The 18,378-nt window shown below is 33.9% G+C and overlaps 1 protein-coding gene across 1 annotated transcript in view; it reads left to right on the forward strand.

Moving 5' to 3' along the window:
• Positions 1–254: 254 nt before the first annotated feature.
• The window catches only part of DSG1 (desmoglein 1), a 36,863-nt gene continuing 18,739 nt past the window's right edge, over positions 255–18,378 (forward strand). The window contains exons 1-8 of the mRNA XM_004484176.4: positions 255–342; positions 9,102–9,137; positions 9,419–9,550; positions 10,753–10,908; positions 13,065–13,209; positions 15,566–15,732; positions 17,507–17,641; positions 17,934–18,119. Of these exons, the coding sequence (XP_004484233.1) occupies positions 295–342; positions 9,102–9,137; positions 9,419–9,550; positions 10,753–10,908; positions 13,065–13,209; positions 15,566–15,732; positions 17,507–17,641; positions 17,934–18,119 (1,005 nt within the window). The 5' untranslated portion in view covers positions 255–294. The remainder of the gene's footprint in view (positions 343–9,101; positions 9,138–9,418; positions 9,551–10,752; positions 10,909–13,064; positions 13,210–15,565; positions 15,733–17,506; positions 17,642–17,933; positions 18,120–18,378) is intronic.

Here is an 18,378-nt window from a genome sequence, read left to right on the forward strand (position 1 = left end):
CGCTGCTGTTCAGCTGGAAGAAGGGTGTGTCTCTAAGCTTTTACCTGGGAGCAATGATGATCGTGTCAAGTATTTCAGTGAGACCAGCCCAAGTTTTTAGGGTGGGGATCCCGGCAGATTATACGTACCTTCAGTCCTTCTCCCAGAGGAAGGCAGAAACACCTCAAAGCCTGCATGTAAGAACATCTACTGAGAAATTATTTTAATCAGACACCAGCTGAGTGGGGGAAAGAAAAAGAAGAGAGAAGAACAAACTAAGCTCCCCTGGTTTTGGATGTAAGAGAACCAGCAGCGATGGACTGGCACTCCGTCAGAACAGCTGCAGTGCTGCTCATTTTTCTGGTGAGTGGATTCTTTAAAACGCTTCACAATTTTTCTCGTGGTAAACAAGTGGGGACTTTACAAAAAATGTTACTTAATGTTATTTCTAAGCTAACCCCATTAAAAGTTTATGTTAATTACTAGATGACTTTATGAACTAGATTTTTAAAGTGTTTCTCTCCTTAATTGAAGACCTGAGATCACATGAATGCATCAGTGTCAACTCACCACATTCATCTCTTTGAGAGTGAAGTTAATGCTAGTCATGTTGGGATATTCTTGAATTTGAGAACTTCATATTACTTCTTAGTAGCACTTGGTTATTACAGTTCTCTTTTGCAGGAGATTTTGAAATTAATTAGCACAGGAATGTTCTGATTTTTAACCTATTCATCCTATTCTTTTGATATCTTTGCTGGCAAAGTCACCGTGATTTTTAAAGCATAAAAATAGGAGCCATATAAACTAAAACCACAGCAGTTTGTAATTGACTGCATTAGCAAAACAATCTCATTGTCTCCACATGAGGCTAGGAGCCATAACCCTGATATTGGAAGCCTCACACTGTGACCCTATGATTTTATTTAAAACAGCATTTTCAATTTCACCACCCCCCAAACAAAAAAGGCAGTATAGGAGATTTATAAAAGACGTAGTAAGTGAAGTGATGGCTATAATTAAGGAGTAAGTATAGTTATTACTGTACTTGTTCTTACTCCTGGAGTCAGTAATGACTGTGATATAAAAATTGTCCATTTGATGGTCACACAAATGTAATGAAATGTTTTATCATTGCCTTTCTTACCACGTCATTAGTTTTCTCTTCTTAGAGATAATAGTAAATGCAACACCAAAGCATTGCATCAAAATTTCACTTGCGGTGAAAATTTTAAAACAGGAGTCTCTCCTACAGTGAAGTTGAGGCAATTCACTAGGGCAGGTACCAGGAAAATCACTCTCCATCTCGGCAGGAGGTAGCATTGTGGTGCATATTTGTTTCTACTTGCTTAATTATTTGAACTGGAATGTTGGGTTTGCATAATAGCAAGTTAGATCTTTTATTCAAGGTACAGGGATAAGTTTGAATTCTGTTCATGAATTAAAAGGAGACACTCCATGGGTTTTGGGAAAAGTGAGCCTCAATCAGCTGGTACTTCTTATGTCAAGCTGCCCTTCACACATCCGTCATATTCTATGTACTTTTCAATGGATCTTTACGACAAGTTGATATTGTAGCTTGCAATGTGACAGGAATCAATCACATTATACAATTTGCCATTTGAACATCCAAACATTTGTGTATTGCCAAATATCAAATACTTTTATCTTTAAGGTCATTTGAATTTGATCCCTTCTGGACTACTATATAGATTCAACTGATTAAAGTTTGTTCAGATATGTATGTACTAATTTTCATAGACTATATGATCCCTTATTACTTGATTTATATGATTGTTTCTAATTAATTATACCCTATAAATGTCCTTTTAACAGCCACTTCCTAATTTGTCACACTTCAGTAAAAAGTATCATTTTATCAAAAACACATATCCTCATTGAACTTTCTCTCTTTGGAGAAAGGTTTCTGGGATTTATATTTTATTTTCTAAGCTTGGATAGTTTGGTTTGGGGGGAATTTATTAAGCCATATTTTACTTGGAATCACTCAGAATTTTTCAAATCTTTTATGAGAATTAGTTATCAAAGAACTTACTCTATAATGAATTAAAATGTTTCATTTCATAGTAACAGCATAACTTTGAATTTTTTTCATTTTCTAAGGTTAACAAATTATAGTTTTGCTACTGATTTACTAGATGATTTTGGTAATCACCTTGTATAGCTATCTAACATTTTTTTTTGCTTTAAGAATAATTTCCCCCCCAAAGATAACCACCACTGTGGTAAATTCTTCCAATTATCTTTCTACAATGAAAGCTTACCTTAAAAAAAAATGTAAAACATATGCTTCTCTGTTCAAAGTCGATAACAAAAAATCCATATTAGGAAATATATTTACACAATGATGAAGATCTTTAAGACATTTAAACTGGTAATATCTTTAAAGCAAATCCCTTTGAGAGCTGGGCAACTATCTGTTTACAAGCATATAGTACACACTGATCAATATACCTGAAGGTTTTAGACCTTGTTGAAATTAATGCATTGGAACAGGGAGAAAAAAGCCAGAGTTGCTTCTCATATAGCAACAAATACTGTTCCATGACTGTTTCATTATTCAAACAAGTCTCCTGGACAAACAATAGCTTATACAAGTTACAACACAGGAAGCCAGATAAATTTTATTGATTCTGCATTCTTTTTTTTTTTTTCTGTTCCACTTCCATGAAATCAGTGTGTTCAGTGAGGGTGGTTAGGCAGGAATTGGAATGAATTTCCTCTAGGCAAGAGGACAATAATACCTGATGCACCAAATATAAGAAATCTGTGTGGATGGTTCTCACTATAGTAAAAGGTATGGTATGATCCTTGTGGGAAAGCAAAATAGAATAACAAGAATTTCTGTGATTCCAGTGACTTCTGAAAGTTTACTTGGAAATTTTCCAGGTCCAATTAGTCAATTTGAATCAATAAAAATCTCAAGGTTTTGTTTTCTATAGAGGCAGTTTAAATTCAAAGAACAAAGGAAACTGTATCTATTACTAAGAATAATCGGAAGTCTTCAGTTCATCATATTAGTCTATCTTCCTGTGTTAATATTTCCTTTCAAAACACCTCCAATCACCTGATAAAATAACCCCACAATTTGAACTTAAATGTATTCATTTCTTTAGTATATAAGCAAAAGATTTTTTCCAGAGTATTTCTGAGCGCACAGGCAAAAATACAGAGAAAAAAATATATATATATTTTTTACTACATAGTCCGTCCACTTATTTGAACAAAATACCTAAGTTCCCATAATTGTGTTCACTGATACCTAAAGCTAGAAAAAGAGTAACAAACAAGTTCAGACCAAACCAAAGAGAAGCAAAAGAGGGACTCTTTCACCACCCTTTCTAATTCAAAATTTATACTTTATTGCACATATTAGAGTAACTTACATTATAAATATTAGGATTTCAGTAAAATGTTTTATAGAAAATAGGAGTATACCTGTTAAATAAAATTTATAAATTGTATTTAAACATGATCATTTCCATTTATATGGTGTTCCTAAAAGCATCATTATTCCAGCCTAGATTTAGAATGAGCATTATCTTTCCCCTTTACTAAAAAAGCAAGTACAAATTTATTACAGTAAGTTCTCCATGACAAAGAAGTCCTTGAATCTTTGACATCTACAGAAATCAATGCATTCACTTATTAAGAAATACATAATGAGAGTCCTGTGTGGATTCAAAAAGGAATCAGGTAGTTATCAAACCCAAACCGAAAAGCATTTAGACCAAGGATGGCCCTGCCCTTTGTGAAAACTTTCCTGATTGACCAAATACTAGATAAGACCTCAAAATCCTCTTCAGCACAGCATCTCAGGAAGCCACTTTTGCCATCCCTGTTTTAGGTAATAGAAAATACTAAAGCACTTGGCAATGCTAACTCGATGACTCTGAAGGGTGAACCACTCTGGGGCAAGATTCACTAATTTGGTGAAGTTTATGAATCTAGATAAATGACACCCTTGTCTATAACCAAAGAACTTAATTTCTGATAACTCATTCCCCAGTATACATTCTTCCATGGCACAGCGGCTGAGTACCCCACGTTCTAACAGGGCATTGCCTGACATATGCCAGGAAGATCACTTAGCTCTGCAGTTAGACTTAAACTGTTTCAGCTGAGAACAAGCCTGCGCGAAGTGCTGGGCCACGCCACCCTTGCTGGATGTGCTTGGCATGCACATTCCTTTGATGCACTTAGGCAAGTCAATTTTTAAATATGCCTGGTTGCTGGCCCTTGCTCTCACATGACCTATGAGAATGAAGTGCAACCATTTTACAGTTGTCTATTAGGAAACCATCTCTCCACAAATAATGGCAGCCTGTTGCTCATGGCTGTGAGTCGTTTGATGGCAGATTCTGTGTCTAATTCACCCCTGTATCACTCACAGTGCATTGCACCAGTGCAAAATTACTCAGAAAGCATCTAGTCCCACAAGATATTTATATTTCTCTTTCCTTACATACTCCAAAAAAACGATCAAAGTTGTAAATTTGGAAATAATCATGTTGGACTTTCTTAATACTTATTTTCATGACATTGCATTACATTTACCTTATTTTTCATAGATGGTTACCCTCAGTTTTGGAACCGCATGATACACATTCAGTGGATATTTATCAAATAAATAAGCCAATGATTAAATAACAAAAATCAACCCATTAAGGCATTGTCAACCACAGACAGATGTCTTTTGTCAAAAGCAATATGATGGAAAGATGAAAGGGATTTTTTTTTAAATTCTATTTTAGCTGTGTTTCAATTCATCCTTGTAATGTATACAATAACAGTTAACAAATACATTAGAATTTGATGTTTAACAAAAACTACCAAGCGATTGTGGAAAACCACCTTACATTTGTTAAATGCAGAATTTCCTTACAAAAATTACTTATTACCCTCAAGTTCATTTTTATTATGTGCAAAGACTCATAAACCTCAAAAAAAAACTGAAAATAACTGTAATTAGAGAACCATTGAGCTTAGCATACAATTTTGTGTTCTATGACTTTAGAAAAACAACAAATAAGTGGATCGACTCCTAAAATAGCAATGAGGAGAGGACTCATTGAGGATATATGTCTGGTAAATTATTCTCTGCTTTCATAGAATTATAGGAATAAAAGGGACTTTAGTTTCATATTTCAATGGGAAAACTGAGGCATAAAATGGTGATACCCTGTGGTCAAGAGACTTGAGATATGCTCAATTAGCCAGTCAACCCTCGTGTTCATCAAGTAAGTTTCCCTTCCAGTGCCACAGCATGTATTCCCAACTTAATTTTTAATCCAAACTCTTCTCCTTCTTGCCAGAAAATAACTTCACCCCTCTTTTAGAAACAAGGTCTAGATCATTCTGGATGATGTCCTTCAACTCCCCTCCCCTCATATATTGATTTTAATCATTATCCTTCTTGTCTTCCTTACCCTTTAAGAATTTCCTTCTTTCTGCTTATTCCTTTCTTCTCTCACCATCACATCTGCTCCCTCTAATATCCCTTTACATTTCATCTCCTCTTTTATCTTCAGAATCTCCATTCTCTTCTCTTTCTCAGATTTCAAAAATCCACAGGGCTCCTTCCTTGGGAAAAGTTCCTTGGAATACCATGACATCTGCCATGACATTCCACCATCCCATCTTTCTGATTCCTTTTGCCACCAAATTTCTTGGGGAAAAAATGACTACCTTGAAGTTCTATTCCTCTTTCTCTTATTCCCTAACACCTTTCAGTAAATCAAGTTCCTGTTCCATTCATCTGAAGGTCATCTCGATTTTTCTGTCATCTGATATTCATTCACACCCCCATCTCTTTTAATTCTCCATTCCTTTGATTGCCGTGACACTGCATCATTTTTGCATCCTGTTTCTTCGGTCACTCTTCCTCTTTTTCTTTCTTCTTGTTGTTGCTCCCAGTTACATAAATGTAGGAATTTCACTGGTTTTATCCTCAACCATGGGCTGTTTCTTTGCTTTATTTCTCTATTTTAGCAATTTCAAAATCTCCATGATTTCAACTATCATAACTAAGAAGATACCCCTCAAATTTATATTTTAAATTGTCTTTACCTGGACATTTTTCTGGCATCTCAAACTCAATGAATTCTAACCAGTTTAATTTTGCTACAGCCATGTTCCCCAGCTGCCAGTTTAAAACAATTCACCTGAGATTTCACATCCTCTCTGCTCTCAAGCCCTGTCATTTTTCCCCAGGCAGGATTTACTTCTGCCTTGATCTTTTCTTGTCCATTCCCACTGCCACTGTTCTAGGTTAGCGCCTCCTCATCTCCAGCCTGATTTGACACAAAAGACACTTGACTGTTCCTGGCCAGTAATCTCTGCTTCTTCCCACCACTTCCACCAAATGTCGTCAGGGTAATTGTTAAGCCCACAGTTTTTATCACACCTTTCCCATCATCAGAAATTGTCAGTATTTTCCTATTGCACAGAAGCATCCGTTAGAACTGAAAAACTACCTGTAGATACTTTGGTTTATGCCTGTCACTTTATAAATGAGAAAATGAAAGCTCAAGGAATTTTTTTAAAAACATCAAAGTTTCTGTGACTCCAAGTGCTCTTTTTATTTCATTACATTGCCTTTCAAAGTCCAAGTGTGCCTTTGTATCAGTTTATACTAGACCCTGAGCAAAAAACCATAAGGTTATATCAAGACACCACATTCTGAAGCAGTCTTGGCTGTTTTTAGAAACCGAATGTATAGCCTTAATCTATGGTGAAATCTACTTGGTCTTCTGCCCAAGGTGCCTCTCATGGGAAAAAGAAGCATCCAGCTTCATAAAGTTGGAAGGGTTTATTAGTCATCTGGCATCTTTCAAAACAAACAGTAGGCATGGCACTTCAGTGTGGTAAGGAAAGCACAACACAGATAGCAGGTGCTGTAGCTATGAAGTAATCACTTCAAAACAGACAGATAAGGTCTCCTACCTCCCCCATCCCACACTGACAAAGAAGAGAGAAGTGCTCACAGAGTTCACAGCAAGAAGTCCGCGTTTGCATTAATGTCATTTCAGTTCTGCACCCAATATAGACTCTACAGATAACATTTCAATTACTTGTCCTAACTATTTAGGCCACTTTCCCCCCTTTTCTTGTTGTTGTTGTTGTTGTTATTATTATTATTATATGAGCATTTCTAATCACAGGGATAGTATGAATTTAGAGTAAAATCAGAAGTTTTCTGAATTCTTAAAATTGTAACATCAATTCTTCATAGCATGTTTCAGGTATTAAGTTACTTGAGGGAATAGGGTATCATGCTTTATTGTAAAATCCACAACTCGAGCACTAATTTAGGCTGAGTTGGATTGTATTTAGATATAAGTTAATATCCAAGCATTAATTTCCTCATCGATGAATTGGAGATAATAATTGCATCTACCACATGTGCTTGTTGTAAAGATGGGATGCATGAATTTCACTAAATATATTGTGTGGTATATTGTTATCATTCAATGAATTATAACAGTGATAATGATAATAATTAACATTGGCTCCTTATACTTCTCATATTATCCATGAATACCTTATTTTCTGAAGTTATCAACTGCAGTAATTTTTTTAAAATATATGCTTGGAGTCTAAAATTCCTATCTTATTTAATGGTGAAGTTGAAGCAACTATAAAAAATAATTGACTATATTGTTAATTAATATTTAAATGCAAACTATAATGTTCTCATATCAATGATGTAGATAAAGTCTAATTATGATGACAGTTTTCCTAGCTTTTAATTCTGAAGAAATTCAGTTAGAACTTGATACTTTTAATTTAGTTGGAGAGGTAAACATTAATTATTTAGACCATCTTTACCATCTTTATTGATTCAAAGTGAAATTTAAACCTTAATAAATGCAGATTTACCTTCAAATCCACAACTAATCTTTAGATAAATATTTTAAATGTCTTAAATAAGTACACTGGTACATTACATTCAGTATTTAAATTTGTTTTCATAAATACCTGTGGCATTTAGAAAAAAAATTATCTTGATTTTTCTCTAAAACTTATGTGTAATTATTAATGCCAGAGATGAAACTAGGTAGAGCTCAGCTTGATTAGCACATCTGTTTGACTAGGAAAATTGTTTAATGAAGGGAAAAAGACTAATGGAAATTGCTTACCCAGCAACTTTTCTTACACTTCTTCTCCTTGATATTGAAGGATGCAACTTTAGCTGTATCCTATTTTTGCTAGCAATAAAATGTCAAAGAATTCACTTTTAGGTAAAGGAAATTATTTGCTTTTATTTTAGAATTTTTTATTCTCATATTTCAAAACCAGTTTTAAAACTATTATCTTTAAACTTTTAAGAATACCAGTAAATCTTCCTTCTAGAATTGGAAGGAACAAATATTTTGAAACTTTCTGGACATCTTCGTGCTTCATATCCTTTCTTTGCTCCAAAACATTTTCCCCCATTTCCATCTGTGACTTGTCAAATTATGAAACTATCACCACATCTATTAGTTTATCATTTATTGTTGAATATCATTTATTGTTGAATAGCATCACAGTATCTCCAGCCCTTTAGGAACAAGATATTTTAAGAAAGCCTGAGCTTTCAACATTGCATTTCCTCTGAGTTCTAGCTTCAAATAACCTATATCATATCAAAACAAGCATTTGCATAGGTTAAAAATGAAAAATGGGTTAGAAAACAAAGATAGTGAAAAATAAGAAGAGGAAAATTGAGAGGTTAAATCCAAAAGGAATTTTTAGCATCATGATCAGATGAAAGATAAACCAATCCCACCAGGAACCCATGACACTTTCCTTTTTAGCCACTGTTAAAATAATTTCAATGAGTCACAAGACTATTGTTTGATTTTTTTAAAAGCACTCAATTAAACCTTAACCATCATTGGGAGTTATTGCTTAATGGGTATAGAGCTTCTATTTGGGATTATGAAAAAGTCTTGGTAATGAATGTTGGTGATGGTACCTTGTGAATGTAATTAATACCACTGAAATGAATACTTAAAAATGCTTAAAATGGAAAATTTTATGATACATGTTACAACAATAAAATTAATCAATCAATTAGTTAATTAATTAACTACTGTGATTATCCTTTTTTATAGGTGGTGGTAGAAGTTAACAGTGAATTTCGAGTTCAGGTAATATATAGAATTCCATTTCTTTTCAAAGAAAAGAAAAGGAAAATGGGCTAAATGGTTTTGTGGGTAACAATATATTTCCCAGGGAAAAATTCATTCTTATAAGTAAAGTTAATGTAATGTTAAAATTAATAGATTATCAAAACTATCCATTTTTCTAGTAAACATTCTCTCTTTCTGCCATTATAATTCACCCCCCTCCTCCAAAATTTCCAATAGAATGTAAATTATGAATAAACAATAATAGATTATTTTACTTTAGCCTGCATATTTTATTCAAGGTAAGAGATTATAACACTAAAAATGGCACCATCAAGTGGCATTCAATCAGAAGGCAAAAACGTGAATGGATCAAGTTTGCTGCAGCCTGCCGGGAGGGTGAAGACAACTCAAAGAGGAACCCAATCGCCAAAGCAAGTATCAACCTGAAGCATAAAATGAAAAATCAGATAGAGTGAGGGTTAAAGTTTTAAAAGAACCTATTTTTAAAGTATTTTGTGAATGTAAAATATTTTTTGAATTATGAATGTATCTTACTAAAAAGTTATTATATAGACATTGGAATAGTCATTCCAGTTACAAAAATTGAAAGCCACTAAAAGGACATGTTAAGAAATTTAGGTACTCAAACAAACAGTTAAATCACTGCACTGATGAAATTAATACATATGATGATGTGTTACTCCAAACTTTAGATTTTTAAAAACACAGTACTTTAAACCATGAATTTAGCCCTCAGCACATTCAGAGGAAGTTTCTACCCCACAGTCTATTAAAATTGCATTTCCACTTCAATTTTTATTAACATTCACAATGTGCCCTCCTTCATATTCTTTTTTCTTTCATTTTCTCTTATTTTCCTTTCTACACACACACTCAGAAACACACACATTCACACATACAGATATAAACATACACAGAAGCACACAAAAATATACATGTACTTACATACAGAAACACTACAGACTCCCCAGTAAGATTTGCTTACAGTCACACAATATTTTATTTAAAAGACAGAGTCCTAGTTTTTATAACCATTATATTTGGGGTGTGTCCTTTCTTTTCTGCTTATTCGGCTTTCCCATTTTCAGAATTAAGAGCTTCCACACAAAGTCAGATAACTCTTCTCACCTACATAAATCTTCTTAAATCTTTTATCTAAAACTTTACATTTTTTAAAACTTTTGAATCAAAAGTTATGAAATTACAAAGTCTATAAATCTGTAAATTCCCTAAGAGCACAAAAAGTTCCCCACTATAGCCCCAGCATTATCATAGAGCCTGAAAACAATACACAATCAAATTATATATGTTGACTGAATGACTGAATGCATAAATTATAATGGCATAGACTTAGATTTATTGGGGATAATGTTTTACTATTTTCATGTTTGGTAGAAATAGAAAATGAATTTCTTTTATTCCATTGTCAATTACCATTGAAAATACTACAGCTGTAATTGTTACTTATCTAGGAAAATGACTCTCTATTTTCAACATTTCCCAATTGATAATGGGTACATTACATTCAATTCTCAAGAAAGATCACTGTCATACATTAAACATAACTCTTAACTTGCTCCCTGTAATATTTTCATTTATGTCCCTTCTGCAGATTCATTCAGATTGTGCCGCAAACCAGCAAGTTACCTACCGCATCTCTGGCGTAGGAATTGATCAAGCACCATTTGGTATCTTCATTATTAATCCAAAAACTGGTGAAATTAATATAACATCCATAGTTGATCGAGAAGTCACCCCTTTTTTCATTGTAAGTGTGATCCATCTCTCTCTTCCTCTTTCTTTTCCTTCAGGTATAAATTATCCTGGGAAAATCTTAAACTCAGATCATACTTGATTTGATGTTAACAGTCGTAATATTTAGCCATTTTTAATTGTCTCTTAATCCACAAGCATCCCATAACTCAATAAAACAAACAGAGATTGTTTAAGAGAAAAGGTATATTACACTTAAGTTTCTTAAGCAAAAATGCTAACCTCTAGTTTGTCCTGTGGCAAATTACAATATTTGTTTGGAAGTACTGGTGGCTTTTATTTCTTTTTCTTTAATGCAATTGAGAAAGCTGGCTTAATTTCATTCCAATGCCTTGTGATGATTCTGGAACTACTGTAGGAGCCTTTCCTCAGTGAACATAACTTATTATAAACTCACATTGCTCAAGTTCACCTGAGCTCTGAATGTGGCTTGGAAATTCTTTCATTCGTCCTTAGCTTAATCTTTCTCTATTCTGTACAGTAGCTGTCAAAAAGCTTGAGTATCTTCTCTATTTACACTCTCAACTTCATTACCTCTTGAAGCTGCTGATCTCATGACCAACTTCATCAAAAATTCCAAGGCTGTTCATTACTAACTCCCATAATTAGTTCCCTCTCCTTCAGCTCAGAAATGCCCTACATTAATTTTTTTAAAAAATCACTTTTCTCTTTTTCCAATGGAAATCCCAAGAAACGTCTGTTGTCCATAGTCACCTGTTTCTTCTAAGACCTTTTTCCATCAACTTTTTTCATCTCTGTTCTGCTCACTCCATTGGCTGCTTCCACGTCCCACTATGATCATGGTCAGTACATCTTCCTACTTAACAGAAAAGTAAAAAATAAAGAAAATCTTCCTGAATCATGTAACCTCTTCTATACAAATTCCATCAGTCCATACCGAAAACCCCCTTCAAGCCCCCCCCCTTTTATTTTTTAAGATTTTTGGCCTTTTTGCCAATTCTGCCCTTTTCTTTTTTTTTAAAAGATTTATTTTTTTATATATTTCTCCCCCTTTCTCCCCCCCCCCCCTGGTCCCCCCCCCCCCCAGTTGTCTGCTCTCTGTGTCCATTCGCTGTGTGTTCTTCTGTAACCGCTTCTATCCTTATCAGTGGCACCGGGAATCTGTGTCTCTTTTTGTTACGTCATCTTGTGCTGTGTCAGCTCTCCGTGTGTGTGGCACCATTCCTGGGCAGGCTGCACTTTCTTTCGCGCTGGGCGGTTCTCCTTATGGGGTGCACTCCTTGCACGTGGGGCTCCCTTACACGGGGGACACCCCTGCGTGGCAGGGCACTCCTTGCGCGCATCAGCACTGCGCATGGGCCAGCTCCACACGGGTCAAGGAGGCCTGGGGTTTGAACCACAGAACTCCCATGTGATAGCAGACACCCTATCCATTGGGCCAAGTCCGCGTCCCAAGCCCCTTTAAATTGTAATCGACATTTGCTGCTTTCACTCATTGCTGCTTGTCTTCATTCCTCAGACAAATTTACTTCTTTGGTCTTTAGTTCAAAATCTATATTCCTGCCTATCTCCCACTATGTTTCCCCATAAACTGTCTAAGTCAATGTACCATACTATTAGGTTTTCTCTAAGTGCAATGCATTTTTATATGAAATATACCACATTTATAAAACAATTCACATTATACTTAAGTAATTTTAAAAATAAAATAATAATAATACCCACATAGCCACAAAACTGGCTTAAGAATGAACATTTTTTTGAAGTCCCATGGGACTCACCTTGACCACATTCACATTTCATCCAATTGCCACTATTCCTAATTTCAAAAGCAGCATTTCATCACAGCAAGTGACTGTTATTTCCCCACTTCTTGGGAACACCCTGCCAATTCCCAGCTACATCTATTGAAATTCTCTTTCAAGGGCCATCTCAATCATTACATCTTTCTATAAAGTCATAGTATTCCTCTTTTATAAATTATCGGGTTACCTTTTCTTAAATGCTATTGTGTATTCATGTTTGCCTCCCCTTATTGGTTTTAATTACTGCTTGTGCCTACATTCTATTAGGAAACAATACATCTTCCTTCTCCTTTAGTTTCCTAGAGTGGCTAGCATAGTGTTCAAAGAAGTAAGAGCTTAATAAGCATGTGTTGCACTGTATAATTATTTCTCTTTGCTCTCCTAGATTTACTGTCGGGCTCTGAATCCCCAGGGCCAGGATTTAGAGAGGCCTCTTGAGCTCAGAGTCAAGGTTATGGATATAAATGACAATCCTCCAGTATTTTCTATGTCAACATTTTTAGGAGAAATAGAAGAAAATTGTAATGCAAGTAAGTAATCTATTTTATTAAGTAAACAATATATTGACTTCCAGATCACTGCATAGCCAGCCAACTAGAAATTAAAGCACGTTAAGGTACCACAGCATGAATGTAAGGGATAAGCTATGGCAGAGCATACAAAACAGAAAGGTGTATGGGAATCCCTGGATTTTCCGTGTGACTTCTCTGTAACCTAAAACTTCTGGTAAAATAAAGTGGGGGGAAAAAAAGACACTGAGGGAACATACAGAAGAAATAGTCAATATATATGAAAAATAACAGATCTTACGGTGATGAAAGACACAATGCAAAAAAAAATTATTTTAATTAGAAAAAAAAAACAAAAACAGGAAAATGTCAAGAATTCTCCATCATGGTTTTCTCTTCAGCTATGGTAGTGGCTCCAATCTGTCATACACAAGGAATACCTCCAAAGTAATGAGGGTGATTTTCTCATGCAGGTCACATACTAGTCCTGTAGAAGATCCCTAATGCAAAATGCAAAAGCATTTTGCATACTGGTGGCAGCAGTATTGGGATGAAAATTCAGCCTCCCATCCAAGACTGCTTGAAAGGACAACCCCACCCATTTCTGTTCATACAGTTTTTGGTGGTGGTAGTAGTGGTGGTTTAAACTCCTTGGAAGTCTCATAGAAACTACTCCAAGCAGCCTATTCTGTGGCTATAATCACCAAGAACTTTTTTGACAACAAATAAATGCAAAACAAGCATTATGTTTTCCTTCTTTTATATGTATATATATAATTTAATAAATACATGTTTTGTTTCCTTCTACTCACTGATTTTATGTATTTTAAATGCTCTAGAAACCTAATCCTCTTTGTCATACTTTCTATATTTAAAGCATTTAGTCTCTTAAGTGGTGCTAGTTGAGGGGCACCAGAAAACCTACCAAGGTTTGGACAACCTAATGGTACAAGTGCCTTCTTATGGGCTAATGTAAACAGCAACACTTTAACTGCTAACTATTCTGTCACTTGGGAGGGATCATACATTAACCGTCTAACACACAAGTAAAGATTGTCCTGAATACATAGAAAACAGCAGAGATGAGTTCTTGTTCGAATACAAAACTTCAACTTGATATAGTTTCTTTTAAACTTTAAGTTGTGCACTTTCTTGTAAATTTAAAAAAAAAAACCTTACATTTTACTTTTATTCATTAAAATGCCATGCCTATATTTTGAATATTTAAAAAATACTATAAAAATGTTTGTTGTAAAAGTTCACACAATATGGAAAGTTAAAAGACAATGGAAATCCCTCTCTTGATCTTCTTAGTACCATTCTTCAGCACCAGAACCAGTCCCTATGTTCTATAATTATATAAACATATATAAACATGCTTTTGGACATAAATGGGATCATCTTTTACATACTGATCCATAATGTGCTTATTAAAATACATTTTTAATATATGTCCATATTAGTACATACAGATTTCTTCATTCTTTTTAACAGTGGCATTGTATTTTATTATATGGATATATATGGATATATCATATATCATGGATATTATATGGATATTATATGGATATATCATAATTAATCAATTGCACAGTGAAAACATTTTACAAATGAATATAGGTATATACACATACATCCATATTTATACATACAGAGAGAGAAAGAACAGAGAGAGAGGCATGGTGCATTTATGTCTATAGAAAGGACAATTATGCTTGAAATGGAGTTGGGATGTAGAGAGGAATTCTAGTTTATGAATATTGGCAGCTTTTCACATTCTCTAGTGTCTTGCTTATAAGATTAACAGAAAATAGGAGGGAAACTGCTTATCAAAACTGCTTATAAGCTGAGAGCTAGAACAAAGTAAACATGCATTTATTTATACCTACTAGTTCCTTAGCAATTTGCAAGGGACCAAGCAAAACAGAACAATTAACAACATAAAATATTTATTGATGGTGCATTATTCAATAGCCTGTTTATATAATTTTCTCTCATTTAAGCTGTTTAACTCTCACATGAACTCAATGAGTATAGTACAATTATCCCCATTTATAGATGTGGAAACTGAGGTTAGGTTCATATAGCTTGAAAGTGCTAAAGCTGGGAAAGGTTTGGTCCTGTCTTAACATCATTTTGTTTCACCATAGGAATCATACTAAAATAACTCAGTAATGTCTAGGTTCCTAATAAAAGGTGATCCTTTTATCAAAACAAATATATAGAAAGGAGCTAAGATATTGATGTGTTAAAGAGCAGAAAGGGAGGATGATAAAGGGCATAGTGTGGACCAAAACAATGTTGGAAAAGGTAGTATGCTATATTGTAACAAAAGTTGTAAATTGTCCATTTGCAACCAGTTTTCCTTGATTCCTAGATACACTGGTGATGAAACTCAATGCTACTGATGCAGATGAACCAAATAATCTGAACTCAAAAATAGCTTTCAAGATCATAAGACAGGAACCTTCTGATTCACCAATGTTTATTATCAACAGATATACTGGAGAAATTCGAACAATGAATAGTTTTCTTGACAGAGAGGTAATTTTTTTCTTTGAATAAGTATTTAGTCTCAATAGAACTGATTCTAAAAGCAAGGGTACCTAAGAAAGCAAGAAAAAGGAAAAATAATTTTTAAAAATTTTAATTATATAATCTTTTCATATAATGATGACATGAGAAATAACTTTAAATAAAAATGAGAGATTCCTCAAGTGCATTTTTTACAGTTATTTTTCATTTAATTTTACTTAGGATTTGCATCAATATAAGAAAACTATTCTGAGAGTACAAAATTAGCATATGGTAGAGGCAATTGCAATTATTAAAATATTTTTACTATTTTGAAATAGTAAAATACAATAATTCAGTGTTAACTTCAAGAAGTCCCATTAAAAATATATGATAAAATGAAATAAATTTAAGAAACACTATTATGTCCCCATCTTGATGAGTCACAATGCATGAAAACATGGTAGAGGGTACAAAAATTACTACAGGATAAGAAACTTTCAAATTTTTATTTAAGCCAGAATATACTAAGCTCATTTGACAACATAACTTTTTTTTTTTCTTTCTATTTAGCACCTATTAACAGTCCACTGATTGCTTTGGGAAATGAATCAGGATCAGAACAGAATTATGGATAGGAATTAAATAACATCCAGTCTAATCTTTTCATTTACAAATAAGGAAATTACTAGTGATTGTTACAAATTATGAGGTTTCTTTCATGCCATGCAGTCCCAGATTTAATTTAAAAGTATACACTTTTTCATTTTTAAAAAAATATTGCCTTTAAATATAATGTAGCTGACCTGTGTGCACCTTAGGTATATAAAAGTAAGGAAGTTCTACAGACTAATTGATACTAGTTAAGTTATATTTAATTGTTATAGTTATTCTTAAATGAAAATTTCCCTGCTATTGACTCATAGGTTTAGCGTAAATGATTATTTTTACACTCTTTAATGATCCAGATGTCATCAATATCTCTATTAACTAAATTATCGTTTTACCTTTTGAAAATTTACCACCATAAAAAAGTCATTATTAGCTTTTATTCTCTCAAACGTTTCTTAAAGAATCCAATGGGATTATTTAATGTCAAAAGACATTCAGTGGTAAAGAACTAGGAGAAAGGGATGTGAGAGGTAAAGGGACCCAGGAGCCACTGAGATACCACCAGAGCAGATATTCTTAATCTGGCATCCATTGATAGGTGCCAAGATATCTCTAACTATGAATCCCCTACAATTATATCCATAATTTTGTATGCATATGCATATATACATGTGTCTGGGGAAAACTCCATGGCTTTAACCAGCTTCTAAAAATTTAAACACAACTGAATAGAATCAAAAGCAGACCCATCAGTAGTAACTCCACTACTACCTGCCTGCCTCCCCCTCCCCACCATCCCTCAAAATACAAACCATATGTTATCTCTTTATTCTTCATGTACATTTAGGGGCTGATTGATTTGGGTGTTTAATTGTCATGCCATATATCTTGGTAAACATTAATCTCTCTCCTGATCCTTCTGCTCCATTTCACCTTTTATAAACTTTTTCAATCACTGGAACTATTAAGATTAAAGAGTGTTGTTTATATTAAATGATGCTAGATAAGCACTGCTGGGATAGTGAAAAGAAACTTCAATACTGATTGATTTGTGGATTTTCAATATTCTGTGTTAACCCTATCTCCATCATAGATTTCTGTAAATGTTGAGCTAACATTTTAAAAGAACTTTGATGACACAGTAAGGAATGTCTCCATCAACTGTGATATTGCTTTTAATGTGTATTTTTAGTTATACAGCCAGTATGCTCTTGCTGTGAGAGGCTCAGACCGAGATGGCGGGGCGGATGGTATGTCAGCCGAGTGTGAATGCAGCATTAAAGTACTCGACGTCAATGATAACATCCCCTACCTGCAAGAGTCTTCAGTAAGTGTTCATTCTTGAAATTAGTAACTTTAAATTCACTACATTCTAAAAAATGTACAGACAAATATGTTTACACCTGTACAGCCATCTTTAGCCACATATAACCCAAATGTAGGCATTTTTTGTGTTAGTTTATATAATACATAGGGAAAAAAAGATTTGAGCAATCAAGAAGACTATAAAAACAAATCTCTTTTCTAAATAATAAATAATGATAAACATTTTATGTAAGTCTAGTATAGTTCTCTCATTCACACAGTTGTGTTAAGAGTTTTTTTACTTCTCATTTCAGTATTCCGTAGAGATTCAAGAAAATACTCTATATTCAGACATACTCCAGATTACAGTAATTGACTTGGATGAGGAGTTCTCAGATAACTGGATGGGAGTAATTTTCTTTGTCTCTGGAAATGAAGGAGGTTGGTTTGAAATAGAAATGAATGAAAGAACAAATGTGGGAATTTTAAAGGTTGTTAAGGTATGGTATAATTATCCTAAATATTTTTGTTTTCTAGGTCTTTTTTCAAAATGTTAAGCTTAAAATAAAATGATGCCAACATTTCACAAATTTGAGTCGATGAAAGAATCAACATTTCTGTATTTTAAAATGATATATGATATAGAGTTTCTAAATATGGAGTATTAATGTTACATCCTTTCAGGAAAGCAGGCATTGAACTTTAACTTGGCACACTTGGCTATAAATATAATACTTCTTCACAGATCATATATATTAA

Source organism: Dasypus novemcinctus, chromosome 16 (assembly GCF_030445035.2).
Source record: "Dasypus novemcinctus isolate mDasNov1 chromosome 16, mDasNov1.1.hap2, whole genome shotgun sequence".
Lineage (NCBI taxonomy): Eukaryota > Metazoa > Chordata > Mammalia > Cingulata > Dasypodidae > Dasypus > Dasypus novemcinctus.